Consider the following 19,535-nt stretch of genomic DNA (forward strand, 5'->3'; position numbering starts at 1 on the left):
TAACCTGAGTGGAAGTTTGTCACACACTGCACAGACTTCATAATTCCCTTTTTGAAAGCACATGTCACCCATAAAGATGTGAGAGGTTGTGATATTTAAACTGTAGTGATTGAAGCAGGTTACTTCAGACAAACTCTTATCAACAGAATATAGCAGCAAGGACATGGGCAGATGAATGTCACACAATCTCATTATTTTGTTCTGCCTCAATCTGGCTGGCCAACTAATCAGTAACTGCTGTAGAGGGGAAATGTGTGTACAGTAAGTGGATCTACACTGTGTGTTATATTTAAGATTTTTTAAAGATTTGACTGGCCGCTGGTCTGCTAATTTTCAACTGTAGCTCTAGGTACCTAGAATTCAGTTTCCTGTTAAGTATTGGCACCTCCAAGGCTTGTCTGCATGATTGTCAGTGTAAGTAAGCAGCAGCACTGTTACATTGTGTCTGAATAAATGAGAATGCATTACTGACTTTGCCAGGGTTTTAAATATAGGAACTGATATCTAAATTCTTTCCAGCTGTTTTGGTTTAGGAGAGACAATATTTGTTTGCTGGACATTACAAAAAACAAATTAGTCAATTAATCAAGCAACAGACAAATAATTGGGAACTATTTTCATAGTCAGTCAGTCATACAAGCCATTTTTCAAGCAAAAATACATTTCCTTGTTCCGTTTTTTTAAATGTGAGAATTTGCTCCCTTTCTTTGTCTTATGTAACAGTAGTAGAAGGCTGCAACTAAGGAGTATTTTCAGTATTGATTAATCTGCAGATAATACTCTCTATTCTTTATTTGGTCTATAAATGTAAAATCAGCAAATACAGAAAAAACATTTGTTGATGTCTTAAAAAGGTCTTGTTCTGTCCAAACCATCAATTAATCATTTCAGCTCTCAAGTTTTCTTAAGCTCTTTGCTTTAGGAACTGTATCGGGCATTCTTCAGTACTTTGACATTTTATTGACCAAACAATTAATCCAGAAATAATCCTGACCATTAATTGATAGAGAAAAAAAAAAAAAGACACAGTAACGTTCAACTCACTAAAATCATCAGTACACATGCTAATCATGTGGATGGAGTGTGATTAGGCGCTTTGCTACATAACAAGCAAGCTTAAGAAAATACTCCAGCGTGGGCTGCGTTTTACATTTCCGATGCCTTTAATGTCTTAATCACATGAAAATTGGTTATCAAAGCAGGGGTGATTTTTTGTTAGTTTCCATTTCCTTCCTATGTTGCATAAACGCCTGCAATATCTTGCAAGCAGGGAGAGCAGCTGAGCTGATCTTTCCCTTCAATATTGCAGTTTCACAGCAGGACGTTGCTAAATCCCAACTGGGCTTTGAGAGAAAAATATAATCATTCCTTTGCTTCTTTTGACTGTTGTTGCCAACAAGCTTGAAGGTCAAAAGTTTCCATGGCAATGGCAGGTCATGGCCTTGATTTTCTTTCCCTGTCAGTCATTCACCTCTGCCCTGCTTCCTCATGTGAGCTCAACAGCTGCAGGGGACTGCTGATCTCACAGGAGTATGGCCTTTTAAATGCGGAGACTCTCCATTACTCACTCCCACCAATCCAGAGAGATCACTGACAAAACTTCATGCTGTGGTTTAGGAGATCCAAAACACCAGACAATGAAACCATTGGTCCATCAACACCAGGTCAACTGTAGCCTCTACATAACTGACCAGTTCGCCTGCTCAAAAACCCTTGCTCCATGGTCAGGGAGAAACAATGGTTTTTGTTCCACACTTTCAGGCATTTTCCAGTGGACACGCCAACAGCACAGAGGAACATAGTGGAGGGAAATTCAGTATGACATGACCGGGAAAAGGGGGGGGGGGGGATCCTGACGTCACCGACAACCTAATTCTGCACCTTTTCCTGTGGAAGCCCCTGTCCTGAAGGCAGTCTCATGTGATGCATTCAAAACTGCAGACCTCATGAAAGTGCCATGAACAAAAGTCCTTTGCTTTTATGGTGTTTTCTATACTGCAAGTTTGCACATCAGCAATTACCTCACAAAGACAGAAATCACAGAAGAACCAAATTTCTGAGGTACTTTACTGCATTAAAGATGGCCTGTGAATAAAGAATGCAACTTACAGCTATTTTTATCATCATCAATTCATTTGCTGATTATTTTCTCAATTAATTGTTCAGCCTATTAAATGCCAGAAAAATGGCCATTATTATTTCATGAAGCACAAGGTGACATTTACAAATGACCAACATTCCCCAAACCCAAGATATTCATTTAACAAATGGTATAAAGTATTGCATGAAAAATGAGTCACACTGAGAATTAACAATATTAGGTCTATATAAACTCACAAAATAGAGAAAACTAAGCCAATTACAATTTCCAAAAGCTCAAGTTGACTTTTCATATTGCTTGTTTTGTCTGACCAACAGTCCAAAACCTATACTTACTCAGTGTATCACTGATATATATCTTCAAATTGAGAGTGGAAACCAGTGATTATTTGCCATTTTTGCTTAAAATATTTGCAATTTAACAATATGTTGATTGACTAATCTTTATTGTCACCTTTAGGAAGTTTGGTGTTCAGATCTGTGATTAACTTAGTGTAAAAAAACAGTCTTTCTGCTTTCTTGGATTCTTGCTTTGGTGGGAGTAGTAGATGTTCACTCATACTGACAGGCTACTTGATTACATTATTTGATTAAGCTAGACAATAGCTCATATCCCTTTAACTGCTTCCTGTGTGCTCTTGGAGAACTCACCAACAAAAGGTCCCTCTAAATGGAGAGCAGTGCCTTCAGCCTAAATTGAAATACCCATTCTAAGTTTAGCTCAGTTCTGTGACGGAGCCACTAGTTCACATGGCCCCCCAGGAAAAAAAAAAAAAAAAGGAACCACAGAACTTTCACTACTGCTTTACTCTGGTAACACTACACACCCAACAAACACAGATACCAACCAATACCTGTCACTAGGCACGTCTAAATGCTCAGCTGCATGACTGTTAAGACTGATAACTTCCACTGATTCACGGCAATATCATGAGTATGTCTTGTTTGTCATGCTCAGAAATAGATTGTAAGCTTCCTGCTTCACATGGTTGTAAATTTTAATATTACAGCCACCAACACCTTACAAAACTTTGTGCAGTACAGGATTGAGGACATAAATTGGGAGCTTATGGTAGCCCATTTTTGGCAATCTGAGGAAAAAGAGATCCTTTAAGTTCGAAAAAATTACCTAGCATCTCAAAATAATGACTTGGTATCTTAAAGGATTACGTTTGTATCTCAAAATAAGAGCTTAGTATGTCAAAACAATGACGTAGCCTTGTATCTCAACTTAGTATATGAATAGATTTTTCAAAAAGATATTAATTGAATATTGTGAGATACTTACTCATTATTTCATTATAGTGACTTAGAGGATTCTATTTTCATCCCATTGGCTGTAATGGACTTCCACGTAGAGCATACTGTGCAATTTAAAACACTGCCTGGACTGCACACGAAACATGGGAAACAGGCAGCCTGCAGCAACTAGCTAAGCCATCTCTCTCCAAAGAAAATGACAAAATTATGTAATGTTGTAAGTTCAGCATGCCGGATGATATGACATGGAACAGGGGGTTATCTTTACTGACGAAACCTGCCCCGCCCTTCACCACTCGAGGCAGTGAAACACTAGACTCTCCCTGCGAAAACTACAAACCAGTGGTAAAACATCTTCAAACAACTGACGTTACACGAATTAACCTGGTTCATGAAAACCAGAAGTCCGACAAACAGTGACATTTGTAAACTAGCTAGCTGCTAACACAAGCGTTACGACCGAACAGTGCTAACGTTCGCTTCATAAGTCTTTGGACTTTCGATAACAGTTACCCTGAAATACTCAACTTAACGTTACCGCAACCGTGAGACAGTCAATGGTAAACTAGCTAGTTAACGTTAAACTTTTATTTTATACTTTATCGCACACCTAAGATCGCTAAAGTACTACCGATATTGTAGCTTTTACTAAATTAAATCATTTAAAGTTTTTATGAACAGCTATCAACCTCCTCCCATCGGGAAGTAACGTTAACTAACTTTAACGTTAGCTCCTTAGCACAAATGTTAACAGTTAGCGAATTAGCCACAGCCCCTATAGTAAAAAGTTTAAAGATTCAACGTAAATGTCTTAGCTTAAGCTTACCTGGCACTGGTTTATTCCTCTTGACGGTTTAGTTTTAATTGAAGAGTTAATTATTTTGGTGGTGTCAATTTACAAATCTTTTCACCCGTTTTTTTGCTCAGCAGCGGCACCATCGATCGACTATCTGACACAACCATAGACACCCGTCAGTTAGTCACAGAAGGGCACTGAACATCCGGTTAATATTTTCAAAATAAGACCAACACCGAGGGGTGGAAAATATATAGGTATATGTAATGTTACTGTGCAATCTTAGGTAGTTTGGCCTTAACGTTACTTGAGTATTTCCATTCCTTATTACGTTGTCTCTATTCCACTACATTTCAGAGGATTTTTTTTTACTTTACTCCACTTTTTTTAACAAATATAGTTTTGCAAATTGAGTTTTTACATATGATCACTTTATAAATGAAATTACAAAGTAATGCATTAGTAATAATAATCAAATAATATAAAATGGCTACATTATTTAAAGCTACAGTACAGACTTTATTTTCGGCATCATTGGTCAAACAATAGACTGTTAATATTGAGTCTATGGGTCAAACATAGATAATAATCTTTTAGCATATTGTAATTCAAGTGGTCTGAGAGAAAACTAGACTTCTGCACTTCCTCTTGCCTCTCTATTCAGGCTTCAGAAAAATCTAGCCATCTGGCTTTGGCCAAAGATTTTCTATAACTTCTAAACGGTCTCTGCTTTGGCCAATCACAGGTCATTTCAGAGAGACAGAGAGGGAGAATAACCATGATGTCAGACTATAACAACACCTTGGTAGACAACTAACAGTTTAATCGAGACATGGTAATTGAAATATTTAAGAAAGGTTAGATTCATTCAACTATGGAGAGGCCTAGCTGTCTGATGTCATATTTTTTTTAAAGTTTTTCTCACTTTGTTCTGAGGCACCCTATTGGCACTGGTTGCCACTATGATGTTTGGGGCCCTAGACAGGCGTTTAGGGGGCATCAGTAAAATAAGGATTAATTTGATTTCTCTTAAACTCCATAACAGTAAGGCCTACCTTCTAGGTGATGTTGTGCTAGTGGGCCGACTGGGGGTCTGGGGTAGTTGCCTGCTTGGTAATCCAGTTTTAATTAAAGTTTTAAATAAACCAATCCATGGCAATGGAGTTGATAAATTCAGAGGTTATGTGTGCCACAGGTCATCCAGAAGTTAAACAATAAAGTTATCAAGCAACATGTTTAGCCACAAACTAAAGTGGTGTTGTAAGAACATATCAAGCAAATCATAATGACAGTATGTAAACGCAAATTCAGATTTAGGCGCCTTTTCTGAAATAGTTAAAACTGTCTAATGTTTCACGTCAATAACCCCCTTTAATTTAATTTATGCTGTTTACTGTAAATATAGTCTTTCTTTACTAATACAGAAGCCATAAACTAATGCTGTAATTCTGTAATCTGAATGGATTATAACTACTAACACATTTCTCTAAAATTTTAAAGGACCAGCTCACCTGCTTTACACAAACATATTTTCCCACTCTAAAATGAACTTGATGTATTGTCAGGGCAGCACCAATATAGATATTTTATTGAAAGTTAGACACATACTAAAAAGTAACACTACATTTCTTATACAGATAGATCTCATTACTGCAATGTTAAAAACAAAAAAGCTAGGTTTCATGTACACAACTTAAGCTGCACAGTTTATGCAAAAAAAAAAGAAAGAAAAAAGACTGCAGTGGGAACCTAGCCTCATGTCGGCCCAGTTCCTTATTTGACGGCTGGACACACCTCAGAGTTTGATTAATCTCTCAGTAGATTTGGTCTCTAGCACATGAGGACATGTATGTCTTCCTGCTCTGCAGATGGCTAGGGGAAGTTTGGTCAGAGATCACACACCAACACGTCTATGGCTTACACACCTTGACAAGATGCTATTCTGCGTGTAGTAACCGGCTACAGGAGGAAACAAGAGGGGTGGGGTGCATGTAACAGCAAGAACATAAGGCTTTTTGGGGGGCTTTTGAGGAAGGATTAGCTTCTGATTAATCTAAACTCCAGACAGATTACATTCATCAAAGGCTATAGGGCCCCTTACCACAGAGAAGTGACAAGAAGAAAGAAAGAATCAAAATTCATTACATTGCATAATCAATGAAAAATGTTCTGCCTGTTCTTTATTATACATAAAAAATCAACTATTTAATTTCACATAGCACCAACTTGATTTCTTTATCAGAGTAGGGCTAAATGTTTAAGCATCAAGAGCTTAATTTAATCACAATCTGGTTGCAGAAATGTTTTCTCTGGAACCCTTTCACCACCTTTCTTTCATCCATTCACAAAAGAAGCCCCCCCCCCCTTTTTAAAGTAATTATTATGATAATCTTGATCATTGACCTTATCCTTGATTGTTGTGTGAGCATTCTGATCGCCCTATTTTCTTTTAAATCCCCGTTATCATTCCTTAAGTGATACATTCTTTTCAAATGTCTCCAAAAGCTCAAGCTGCATGTATCTGGTGACAATTTGTTTCAACGTAATACTGCAGACAACTAAAATACCATCTTTTGATACCCTTCAGCGTATCAAACAGGTAGCTATTTATTCATCATAGGTGTTTGAATATTTCAGTAGTCGCAGGAAATAAACAGTTGACAGCTAAGAATGCATACTGTACATTCCCAACACATATTATTATTATTTAACATTTTAGATGTGCAACAGCTACTGTATGACATTGGTAGTCCAACTCAAAATGCATGTTTTTTTAATATTCAAGCAAAAATAAAGTAATATGTTGCAACAGGGTTTAGCACTGAATACAATCAATCTTTAATGAAACCCCCCTGCATATGTATACTGATACTAAACATATAAAAACATTATTAAATTCTATTTTGGGATCTAAACATATTAATTCTGCCTATAAGTATATTATATCTGTATACCCTTTGCGTTAGTCAGATCTCTTGTTCCTCTTTCTTTCTTTTTTCCAAAGCACTTCATCTCACAGAGCTCCTTCTTTTTAGCACCTGTGTGGTGGGTGAAGTTAAAGTGTCAGGACTCAGTAATCATGCATAGATCAGATTGTTGTAATCCTCCTTGCTCACGTTGAACTTTAATCCCATTCATATAAAACATACAGCTTGTGTAGTTGCCATTTTACCACCCCTAGCCATCCAAGGGGAGCGCTCTTCTTTTGGAATTTCCTCTCCGAGTTTCGTTCACTTTTTTCTTTCTGTCATTACTTTTTTGGGGAAGTTTTCACTTATCTTCATAGGGAGCTTGGGCTGTTGTTGTTGCTGCTGTTGAGACATCGGTCCCACCAACATAATGTCTGCATTTGTAGTTACGCCTTCACACAAACAGCGGCCACTGGCAACCTTTATACTGTCCAAATATGACCACAATGTTGATTTTCCTCCCCTTCATCACTAGGGTTGTCGCCCCCTGTGAACTCAGTCAGTGACATGTGGAGACAGGGACCAGTCCTGCGGCGAATAGCTGGGATAAAAAAAAAAGTCTGGTTCTTTTTTTTTATCCCCCGTTGGACCTTGTAATATTGTACAAGAAGCCATTAAGAGTCAGCAACATCACCTCACTTCCAGGTGGCGGCAGCGGGGCGAACTCCTGCACTCCCCTTGGTGCCTCTCGACCCCATGGACTGACTCGAGCGGCTCCGCAGGTCTCGCTCTGCATTCTCGCTCTGCGTCTGCTCCTCGTCGTACCTGGTGACACGCAGAGGGAATCAGAGACAGACGTAGTGTTTAAACATAATTCTTCACCTCTCTGGTACTTCCTGACAACATTCCTTTGATAGCTCAGTTGGTAGAGTGGAGGACTGTAATGGAAATACCAGGCACATGATTCACATGATCGTCATTCTGATCTAGAAAATCAAACGAGTTGGGAAAAAGGTTGTCTGACAATAGGTGCACCCATTCTCACACAATAGCGAGGGCAGTGTGTGCTTTAGCACCTTGTTTACACAGCTAAGTCTATGTAAACACAGTTCAGAGATATATAGCCTCTTTGTTGTGAAGTTTGTACACCCCTTCGATAGCTCAGTTGGTAGAGCGGAGGACTGTAGTGGAAATACCAGGCATCCTTAGGTCGCTGGTTCATATCCGGCTCGAAGGAGTGTGTGTGACATTTTCACTGAATAATTAACAAAGTCAGTGATTAATACAGATACTGTGCTCATTTAGCTGCAGGTTTGAGAGGATAAAACTTCATGGTTTGACAGTATTTGTCATGTTACCATAGCTGTACTGCAGCGGATGAACAACAGGCATACAGTATGTCTTTTTGTGACAATAAGGTGGAAGTCCACATGATCGTCATTCTGAACTCGGTACTCTACCTACAAAATCAAACGAGTTATATGAAAATATTTGCCCCATTTTAAAAAGTGTGTGCTTTAGCGCCTTGTTTACACAGTCAAAGCTATGTGAACGCAATTCAGACGTGTAACCTGTCTGTTGGCGCTACCTTGTTAAATACCTTTGATAGCTCAGTTTGTAGAGTGGAGAACTGTAGTGGAAATGCCAGGTATTCTTAGGTCACTGGTTCAAATCTGGCTTGGAAGAGTGATCTTTTAAGCATGTTGCCTCACAAAACAGCTAGCATGTCTATACGCTCTTAATATTCATGTTGCAGCAGTCACAAGCAAAGTTTATATATTATCTACACAGCTACAACATGTGTAAAACATTATCCAAATTTGCCTTGATAAGAGGCTGGTTCTGCTAAAGATAATGTAAAAAAATATGTGGGGAAAGAATAATGATAATGATAGAGACCAAGGATAAGTGGATAAGGATACCTGAAAAAAAACAAATAAAAAGTTTGTCTAAACATATTAAAAACAAAATAAAATAACAATTAATTTTTGTGGCAAAAAAATTGTTTAAGGTCTCTATCATACAGTTCACTAAGGTTAACAACTGTTTTAGCATAGAAAGCAACAGAAAGCTAGCATAGGATGTTTAGGAGAGTGCAGAGTGTATAATGAAGTACTGTAATAGTTCAGGAATATTTGTGCTAAATACTAATACTGCAAACCCTAGAATGTTTGCATGTGAACACAGAGATATCACACATCAATCAGTGTGATTAAAAAGATCTCCTTCGAGCCGGATTTGAAGCGACCTAAGGATACCTGTTACATCCACTACAGTCCTCCGCTCTACCAACTGAGCTATCGAAGGGAGATGAGATCATTGACACACAATGCGTGTAAGGCCCTACTTTGAACTGTGGTGTTGTAGTGTGGAGAAGGGAGTAAGAGCCAGCTGAGGCAAAGAAAGAGGGGTAACATAGTAATTTCCACCCTCTGGTTGCTTTTACATAGATTCAATATGTAAACAAGGCGGTAAAACATACCCTACCCTCATTATTTTGTTTAGAATGGGGCAAAAAGCTTTTGAAACACCCGCCTCTGGCAGAAAGCTGCGGTCTACAAGGATCCAAAACCTTACGCCACAAGAACAGATTCTCTTGATTGCAGTGGGCCTCATTAACAAGCCCCGGGAACCTCACTGACAGTCCCACCCATAGTCACTAACCCGACAAGGCACTAAACTGTACAGTCCTACTTCTTTCCCTTTATTTTATCTTATATTGTACATACAGTATTTGTTATTTTTGTTGTAGTGTCTTTTTTACACACTTGTTAGTGCAATACATCTATTCTGCATTTATGTTTTTAACTGTAGCAGTACATTGTCTTGTTTTTTACTCCCTTTTTAATGTCCAAATACACAAAGGCAAATTCTTTGCAAGTGAAAATTGACTTTGGTAATATTAATATTAATAAAGATTGTAAGATGTAATGGATTTTGTTCCATAAAACACAGTGAAAAGTAGTTCTTGTAAGCCAGAGTTGAACCAGCGACATAAGATCGGCTGGCATAACCTCTACAGTCCACCGCTCTACCAAGAGAGCTATCTTTTGACTGGTGCATTTAGCAGCTGTGTGACATTACTTGGAGGTTGCTGAGTTTGTCTGAATGTGAAAAGGTAGATTTTAATGTCTCTCACAGGACTTGATAGTTGCCCAGGGCTTCACGAGGCGGGCTGCGATTCCAGCGGCAGTCTGGGATGTCCCCATTGGGCGTTACAATATTGAGGGTGTCGTTGATGAGGTTGTACTTCAGGATGCGGTCGTTGGCTGTGCTGGAGGTCAGCGAGGGAGAGGCATTGACCTGAGAATGACAAAGATCAAAAGAAAGTGACGTTTATATTTGAAGAGAAGGTTGGATCCAAACAGGCATGAGCACATTGTTTCATTTCAAATTCTTCCCATCCCCATAAAGAAGCTATCATCAGGCAGAAAATTCTGCTAAGGTGCTTTAACAGCTGTGCTCATAAACTTCAAAGAGTAAGTGCCAAGAGGGAGATGAAGCAGCAACCTTGATATCAACACACACTTAAGTAGAGAAAGGAGTTTAGCTAAGTATAGAATAATGAACAAAGGAACACTTTCTTGACTAGGTTTGTGGCACATGTTTTTTCATTCCCTCACTGAGGACCCTCTATGTCCTACAACCAATTTTGTCACCAAAAATAGATCAGATTGGTGTCTGAAATAGACCCAGCATGGAAACCCAGCAACTACAGCTGTCAAAATGAGTGCAATAAACTATGCCACATGACAAGCACAGTATAGAATGTAAAAAAAAACACAACACAATGGTAACACAATAACACTGTGGAGTCATGTCATGCTAATCTTTGGGTTTGGCAAAAAAGAAATCCTTTTGCATTTATTTACCAAAAAGGCAAAAAAACCCAGATCTTTCATGTGATTTGTAGCTGTCTATGCAGGTAAAAACACTCGTTAAACTACTTACCTCAATAAGCCATGGCTTGAGCTTGTCATCAATAATGATGTCATACCCGTAACACTCAAAACAATGCTTGTCATTGTTCATCACAGGCTGTAAGAGAGAAAAAAACAGAGAAGGAATTAGGAAGAGGAGTTGACATACATCGTCAGAGATTATGATATTTTTATTTTTTAAGAGGAGAGAGCTGCGGCGCATGGTGCAACGACAATCACCTGGAGGTCAACATCTGCAAAACCAAAACAGCTTGTGGTGGACTCAGAGAACAGGATAGAACACAAAGTTGTAGCCTTGACAGTAGACAGTGCTTCAAAAATAGATGTTGCAATGCTACTTTTAGACAACATATTCCATAACACAATTAAAACTCATTCCTTTGAGCCGGATTTGAACCAACAACCTAAGGATCACTGGAAATGCCACTACAGTCCTCCGCTTTAACAACTGAGCTATCAAAGGGAGTAAGAGCTTCCTCATACATTTGTAACATTTCTACTAACTGTGACTACCAGCAATCTATCATTTAAGGTTGTACTGTCACAAATGATATCGCCACAAACTCTTTTGATATTTAGTCAAGTTAGGACAAAGACTTCCCTGTAGCTACGTCAGTATAACTATCAATATAGTGTGGAGGTGCTATTGCAACATGTTCCACATGACACAGTTAAATATCACTCCTAAAGATGTCTAGTGTTTCCAACAGGCACTGAGTTTATTATAAGTGCTAGCATGTGGTAGCCTGGCAATTACGGCTGTGGCTCAGTGGTAGAGCGGTTGCCTGCCAGTCGGAAGGTTGGTGGTTCAATCCCTGCCCCTGCAGTCATTGTCGAAGTGTCCTTGGGCAAGACACTGAACCCCAAGTTGCCCCCGGTGCTGCGCATCGGAGTATGAATGTTTATCTGATGAGCTTGTACGGCAGCCCCGGCCACAGTATATGAATGTGTCTGAATGGTGAATGTTTCCTGTAGATGTAAAAGCGCAATTTACATTTACCAGACCAAGGCAAGGTCCATAGATTTGAGATTGAGCATTGGTCTGGGGAGTCTGCTCTGTATTTTCTCTGTACAAAAGGCGTGACCAACAGGCATAGTTCAAATAACTCTGTATGCAATTGGATAGTCCTTCAACCAATCAGATCAACAATCTGGGTGATGTGGAGGCGAAAGTGGCATCAATGGGTTGCTGTGTTCGGTGGCCGCTATGTTGAATGTAAACAAGAAGCTGCTTGGTTGCTTCTCTATCGTCATCGTGTTAAACCCGCCAATAGCACGCCAGGTGGATAAGCCAGTTTGTGATTGGTTCCCGCAAAATTGTAAACTGAAGCAGGAGAATTAAACGTGCAGGTTTTCAGACCGAGCTGCAGCGCAAAATCAAATCGTCAGCAGAGTGGGCGGGGTTTACCCAGTCTAAGCATGTGGTCAAACTTCCTAAAAAATCTTGTAATTCTGTGATGTCAATAAGCATGTAGGTGTATTGGTCACATATTCAATTTCGAAATAAAAAGACTCCACTTACAGCCACGGCCTTCAGTGACTGCACCACGATCCAGTGGATCTGGTCAAACAGTCGGCTGGTCACCTCCTTCCCTCTGGTGCTCTCTAGGTACAAACGGAGGTTACTGACCGTCCACTTGCCTCCATGGACGTGGTTGTAGTCATCCTGTGTTAAAGGTACACAATCTAACTAGATATTGAAATTTGTTTTTTCCCCCGCATGGAGTTCAGCTTTGTGAGAAATATTATTTTCTGTAATCTATCAGTCGGTGTATTTAGATCTAGTCAGCATCAACTTAAAAAACTATAAATGTAGTCAATAACACTTAAAAAATATATTAAAGCAAGTTACTGCTTCAATTTAACAGGCAATCCCAGATTTCACACACACGAACATCAGTGAACTCATCATGAGGAGTAGTTCTGAGCCTTTTTCACAGGCTCAGAAGTTTTTCAGAACAACATTTTTTGACAGAAAGCCTATGGTACAACTTTGAGGCATGGAGGGTATTTACCATATAGGGAGGGTCCAATAACTATTAATTTGTGGGTGGGAAATATAGGGTGCAGGAGGAGTTAGGAAGTTTGAATATTGCAGTCACTGCTACTTCATGAGACTTTATGAATACTGTATTGGCGGAATACCCCTTTAAAACAAATTGATCTATTAGTAGTACCTTCTAGCCATACAAGACAAGATACAGACTTACCCCATGTTTTTGGATGGCCACATTAGTGAGGTGAACAAACATGTTTTCCAGTTCACTGGTGCTGGGTGTGTACTTGACTGTGCAGAACCTACAGAAGCCGAGCTTGTACCTAAGGATCAAACCACAGACAGGGTCAAATCAGCTGCAACAAACAATTAGTCTCATTTTTCCTTTAGCTACCTGCTGTTTTTTCAATAAATAATCTATAACATGTTTTCGAATTGTTTATTCGACCGACAATCCAAAACCAAAAGATATATATATATCTATATCTATATCTATATATATATATATACACCCACCGGCCACTTTATTAGGTACCCCATGCTAGTAACGGGTTGGACCCCCTTTTACCTTCAGAACTGCCTCAATTCTTCGTGGCATAGATTCAACAAGGTGCTGGAAGCATTCCTCAGGGAGTTTGGTCCATATTGACATGATGGCATCACACAGTTGCCGCAGATTTGTCGGCTGCACATCCATGATGCGAATCTCCCGTTCCACCACATCCCAAAGATGCTCTATTGGATTGAGATCTGGTGACTGTGGAGGCCATTTGAGTACAGCGAACTCATTGTCATGTTCAAGAAACCAGTCTGTGATGATTCCAGCTTTATGACATGGCGCATTATCCTGCTGAAAGTAGCCATCAGAAGTTGGGTACATTATGGTCATAAAGGGATGGACTGGTCAGCAACAATACTCAGGTAGGCTGTGGCGTTGCAACGATGCTCAATTGGTACCAAGGGCCCAAAGAGTGCCAAGAAAATATTCCCACACCATGACACCACCACCACCAGCCTGAACCGTTGATACAAGGCAGGATGGATCCATGCTTTCATGTTGTAGACGCAAATTCTGACCCTACCATCTGACTGTCGCAGCAGAAATCGAGACTCATCAGACCAGGCAACGTTTTTCCAATCTTCTATTGTCCAATTTCGATGAGCTTGTGCAAATTGTAGTCTCAGTTTCTTGTTCTTAGCTGAAAGGATTGGCACCGATGTGGTCTTCTGCTGCTGTAGCCCATCTGCCTCAAATTCGACGTACTGTGCGTTCAGAGATGCTCTTCTGCCCACCTTGGTTGTAACGGGTGGTTATTTGAGTCACTGTTGCCCTTCTATCAGCTCGAACCAGTCTGGCCATTCTCCTCTGACCTCTGGCATCAACAAGGCATTTCCGCCCACAGAACTGCCGCTCACTGGATGTTTTTTCTTTTTCGGACCATTCTCTGTAAACCCTAGAGATGGTTGTGCGTGAAAATCCCAGTAGATTAGCAGTTTCTGAAATACTCAGACCAGCCCTTCTGGCACCAACAATCATGCCACGTTCAAAGTCACTCAAATCACCTTTCTTCCCCATACTGATGCTCGGTTTGAACTGCCTAAATGCACTGAGTTGCCGCCATGTGATTGGCTGCTTAGAAATTAAGTGTTAACGAGCAGTTGGACAGGTGTACCTAATAAAGTGGCCGGTGAGTGTATATATATATATATATATATATATATATATATATATATATATATATATATATATATCTATATATATATATAAAAAAAATATACTGGCCAATAATTTTCTGTCCGTCAGCTAATAAATAAATCTAAACTATTCTTTACTCTTTAAGACTCAATAAGCAAGTTTAATAACAAAATACTTGACAAAAAATAATAATGGCTACTAAAGGTTTTCTACAATGGCATTTATTTATTACGAAAATCTTTACTGAATGAATAAGTCATGACAAAACTGTTTAGTTTGATTACAGACAAATGCTATAGCAAACCAGCCGTATTCTGTTACATGTAGATAATAATACATCTGCACTAAATGGTGCTAATATTCAACGTAAAAAATCATATAAAATCAGTGCTTACATATAGCATTTCAGAGGCCGATAAGTGGTCACCAGAACGTAGAGACGCAGGTCAAACTTCTTCCCTCCTATCAGCAGAGGATTGTCAATGTACAGGGAGATGACATAGGCCTCCTTGCCACTAGATGCTGCTACAAACCTGGGAGCAGAAAGCAACATGCCAAATATCAGCAAATCACAAACGATGATTATCAGTTTAGGATGTTTACTTGGGATTCAAATGCTCATAGGATAGATAATACAGGCCGTCATGTTCAAATACATTCAAAATATTTTACTATTGATGCTCTTTGGTTTATTTTTATTATAAGAGAAATAACAGAGAAGGGATATACAGCACCATGCAAATCTCTGTAAAGAGTAACCCTCCTTACAGGAAGTGTTAGGACGACGTCTTCGGTAACTCACGTGGAGGTGCGGCTGTCTCTGGACCACTTTTTGATCTGGGACAGTTTATTGATGAGGAAAATGCCTTTGCCCTGAGCCTTCCCGCAGGGCTTCATGATCCAAGTGCTGGACGGTTCTTGCGGTACTCCTCCACAAAGAGATTATAATCGGCGGGGAGCATGAACGTCACAGGAACAAATCTGCATGAAATATAGAGCAAATAGTTAAATATAGACAGCATTGTAAGGAAAAGAATGTGTGCATTGCTACACTCTAATGGATACCTAAATAAAGGTATTTCCCTTCTCGTCCTTCTCTGCTAGCGGACTGCTTTCCTTCTCCAGCTCCTTGCGGTAGCGTTTGATGTTCTTGATCATTAGGTCCTTCCTGGTCAGCTCGTAGTGGTTGGGGAAGTGGTTAACCATCTGCTCATCTGACAGGCGGTAGCCAGTGTCCACGCTGAACACATTTCGGATGGTCTGGACGCTCATCCTACATGTGGGTACAAATGAACCTGTATTATGGTGATCGGAGGGTCTGGGGTCCAGAAATGAGCTTGGTAATGTAATTATTACTCAAATATTGACATTCACAGAATCAACATGCACTCTATTTGTACCATTTGAAATTTGAAAGTCATCTCGTAAAAAGCAGATAAGGTACGTTCACTTTACCAGAATATTTCTAATTTATGCTACTTTTTTCTTCTACCTACTAGATTTTAGGGTCATATATTGTACTTTATATTCCACTACATTTATTTTACTTTTTAGATTCAAAGTTTAATAAACATATGAAAAGAATATAAAACAAATACAATACATTTAAAAAAAAATGAAACCGTAGTTTCCAATCTGTTGGCTTGTGTGAAGTAAAAAATTAAAACAGTGCCTAGTTGGGGAACTCTTGTCACGTTTCAGATGCCTGTGACTTGATAGGAGTTTAACCAAGAGATGTCTTGGTTGGTGTTATTTAAGTGACACCAGTCCCAAATACACTATTATTGCCACATGGTGGCAACAAAAGATTAAAAGATATCTTTTTACAAAAAAGTAAAATGTTTATAGCAGAGGTTCGTTTTTACTTCTTCCCTACCTCATAAATTATCTTATGACTCGTGACCATTTGGATGAGCCCAAAAGCCAAAATTGGCAACCACTGAACTGGTTTTAAAGTAAGATATTTTTACGCAGGATCTTTGCCTGTATTTTATATTGTGGTATTCATACTTTATTAAAGCAAATAAGGAGTACTTCTTCCACTACTGCCCGTTTGGTGCCAGCAGAGTACAGTGTCCGAGGATTAAAGAGGAATGTGGATAAGATGTAAACCTACCAGTAGAAATTCCAGTCGTCGTTTTCTGTAACTTGAAGCCATTCCCTCTTTTCAAAGTTGTTGATGAGCACGGATTTCTCAATATCTGTCACCCACTTCACCTTACCGGCCATGGTGCCTCCCACTAGGGTGGAGCACATAACAGGTAAACAAATAGGATTTATGATAATACAATGCACAGAGGAAAAGAGAGAAAAAACCTTGCATGCAGCTACCATGCGCCAAAGCAGTCACCTACCTACAAATCAATGTCAGGAAACAGCCAGTCATCAGCATCAAATAGCCGCCGGGGCTGGCTCTGTTAGCAGGCGGCTGAATCCTTCTTTAACTGTCTATGGCTGAATCCTCCCAAGACTGCTGCAGAGGCTGGGCGGACATCACCCAGTCAGTGATGCAATCTCACCAGACTGTCATTAGCTTGCTAAACTCATTCCGAGACACAGCGACAGTTGGTTAGCATCATTGATAGCTCCAGCTAACATTAAATAATAACTGCTTCCATGTTAGCTAGCGGTTTTATTGCTAACAAGCTACATTTATTGATCCCATGGCGTCGTGAAGCTGGACACCGTGTCGAAACGCCCACCACGGTCAAACTACCCTTCACAATAAAAGTCTCAGGTATTAAAATGTAACATAACATACGGTGATATTGTATTCAACTAATTACAATGTTAAGTGTAATTCTAAAACAAGAAATTCCTCATGAACGACGTCGGTATGGGCTTGGTCCTTCCGGGAGAATAACCTAGCAACGGAGGACGCAGTGATGTCATTACAGGACGTCGTTAACACAGCGTACCAGCAGGGGTGAGCATAGACCTAGCAAAGAGTTTTTTTTTACTTAATTTATTTTCTATTTATTCTTTACTGACCCTTGGCATGTGTTGTATTCTTGTGTTTCGTTTTTGTATTTTCTGTATCTGATTAAAAAATAAAAAATGTGTTACTGCTTGTTCCATGGATGTCCGTCAAGACAAAATGCTTACAAAAAGAGGACGTTCTGTTTTTGACCTTCACAATAAAACACCTGTTAATGGTCAAAAGGCTTATGGTAAAAAAGAGAGAGAGAGAGAGAGAGAGAGATTTATGAAAGGTGAGTATGATGCCACGGGGTGGTTCCTCATGGTATCAGCAGGTAAAGGCGTGGCCCGTCATATTATCTGAAAGCAACGAGATTAAAGGACGCCGCTGTAAGTAGGCTACACATGCAAAACACCTTTATTTCTCTATTTTATTACTTTCAAAGCATTTTCATCATAATGTATTTATGCTTATTACAGGGCGGCGTCTACTTTAATCAACACAACAGGTGGGTTTTCTTTCTTTCTAGTTGTATAGTGCATGCACCTGTTTACTGCTTGGGCGGCCTCATTTATATCCGTTTAACAGCTAACATAAAACTATTCCAACAAGATACACTGCTAATTTGTAAATATAGTTAGTCCTTTTTTAATGAATTAATATGTGCAGGTTTAACGTGTGATCTAATATGTGTGATCTTCACAACAACCTTTGTTTGCTTTGGGTGATGCCTTCATCTCTTTGTTATGACAATATGGCAAAGGACTATAGGCTGTTGTACCATTAATACTCCAAAACTGTCATCTGGGTATTATTATGGGGCCTAACCTATGATTATATTGTTACGGTTCCCACATTTAAAGCTATATTTAGGTAGTATTCAAAATACTATAAACATACATCATTATAATATTTTTTTCTATAGTTATTGTAAATCAACAAACAAATATGAAGTCTATAGGTAGATTCTTGAAACCAGTGATTTTTTTATTTCTTCAGTAATAAGGCAGTTTGGTTGATTTGAGTTATGGAAATTATGGATTGCATTGAGGCAGACAAGTGCAGGTACAACAGAAACTGGTCATAGGACAGGTGCGTGTAGGATGGAACAGACCTAAGGGTTGGGGAAAATAACAAGTCATAAATACAGTAATAAAGGAAGATCAGGTAGTTAGACAGTTTCTATCCCTCTATAGCTTTTTCTATAGTTCTAAACAGACATCTGAAACATAAAAACACTTTAGTGATATAAAGGCCTAAAGTAGTAAGGTGTTGTTGGACTTTATCCAACAGATGATGTCATCCCTTCAAACCTGGGAGAGCCTGTTTTATCTACCTGGATTGCTCCCTGGTAACACAGCCACCACCTAGCCTGCACATGACCCATTATTTACATAGCCTGTTTATTAACGTTGTAGTCCAGCACGGATAACATGGCCGATGAAGCTCTAGGAACTTCCTCTCACGTGTACTGAAGTGAATCATTTGAATAATAACGGTTTTTCTTTTTCAGAAAACAAAATGGTGGAACAACCAAGACAGCCGAGTCGCGTCGTCTCCCTCCGGGCTGGACCTGGTGAGGTGGACACTGACACCCTGTTTGACGTGAACCTCAGGTACATGTGGTGCAGGCCCTTCCCAAGACACCAGTCATATAACACCCCCCCCATAGAGCTCAGACAGACGGCGCCTCAGGCTACAGACCATGTGGGATCAGTTGTACCAAACACAACTGATCCCACAATACACACAACAATGTATAAAAAAATCACTTTGGTGTGGGATTGGGTTTTATCTAACACCTAATAATATAAAAATATGGACTAATAAACACTTTCTAATAACTAGGGGTGGGGATAATCAAAATCGTGGGTATTGTGATCGTATGTGTTATTTTAAGTAATCGCTTTTTTTCCC

The 19,535-nt window shown here is 39.4% G+C and overlaps 1 protein-coding gene and 1 long non-coding RNA gene across 2 annotated transcripts; one reads left to right on the forward strand and one right to left on the reverse strand.

Moving 5' to 3' along the window:
• Nucleotides 1–6,179: 6,179 nt before the first annotated feature.
• LOC116675753 (probable tubulin polyglutamylase TTLL1) lies at nt 6,180–17,544 on the reverse strand. The gene is given in 11 exon segments (XM_032507357.1): nt 6,180–7,890; nt 10,205–10,368; nt 11,017–11,103; nt 12,529–12,672; nt 13,217–13,325; nt 15,094–15,231; nt 15,501–15,615; nt 15,618–15,694; nt 15,777–15,971; nt 16,815–16,938; nt 17,057–17,544. Coding segments are annotated over 11 exon segments (1,317 nt in total). The 5' UTR covers nt 17,091–17,544; the 3' UTR covers nt 6,180–7,760.
• Nucleotides 17,545–17,951: 407 nt separating this feature from the next.
• LOC116675752 (uncharacterized) lies at nt 17,952–19,247 on the forward strand. Its single transcript, XR_004328526.1, has 3 exons — nt 17,952–18,007; nt 18,098–18,126; nt 19,132–19,247. It is a non-coding gene; the product is annotated as an uncharacterized LOC116675752 (long non-coding RNA).
• The last annotated feature ends 288 nt before the right edge of the window (nt 19,248–19,535 follow it).

Source organism: Etheostoma spectabile, unplaced genomic scaffold (genome assembly GCF_008692095.1).
Source record: "Etheostoma spectabile isolate EspeVRDwgs_2016 unplaced genomic scaffold, UIUC_Espe_1.0 scaffold00002197, whole genome shotgun sequence".
Taxonomy (NCBI): domain Eukaryota; kingdom Metazoa; phylum Chordata; class Actinopteri; order Perciformes; family Percidae; genus Etheostoma; species Etheostoma spectabile.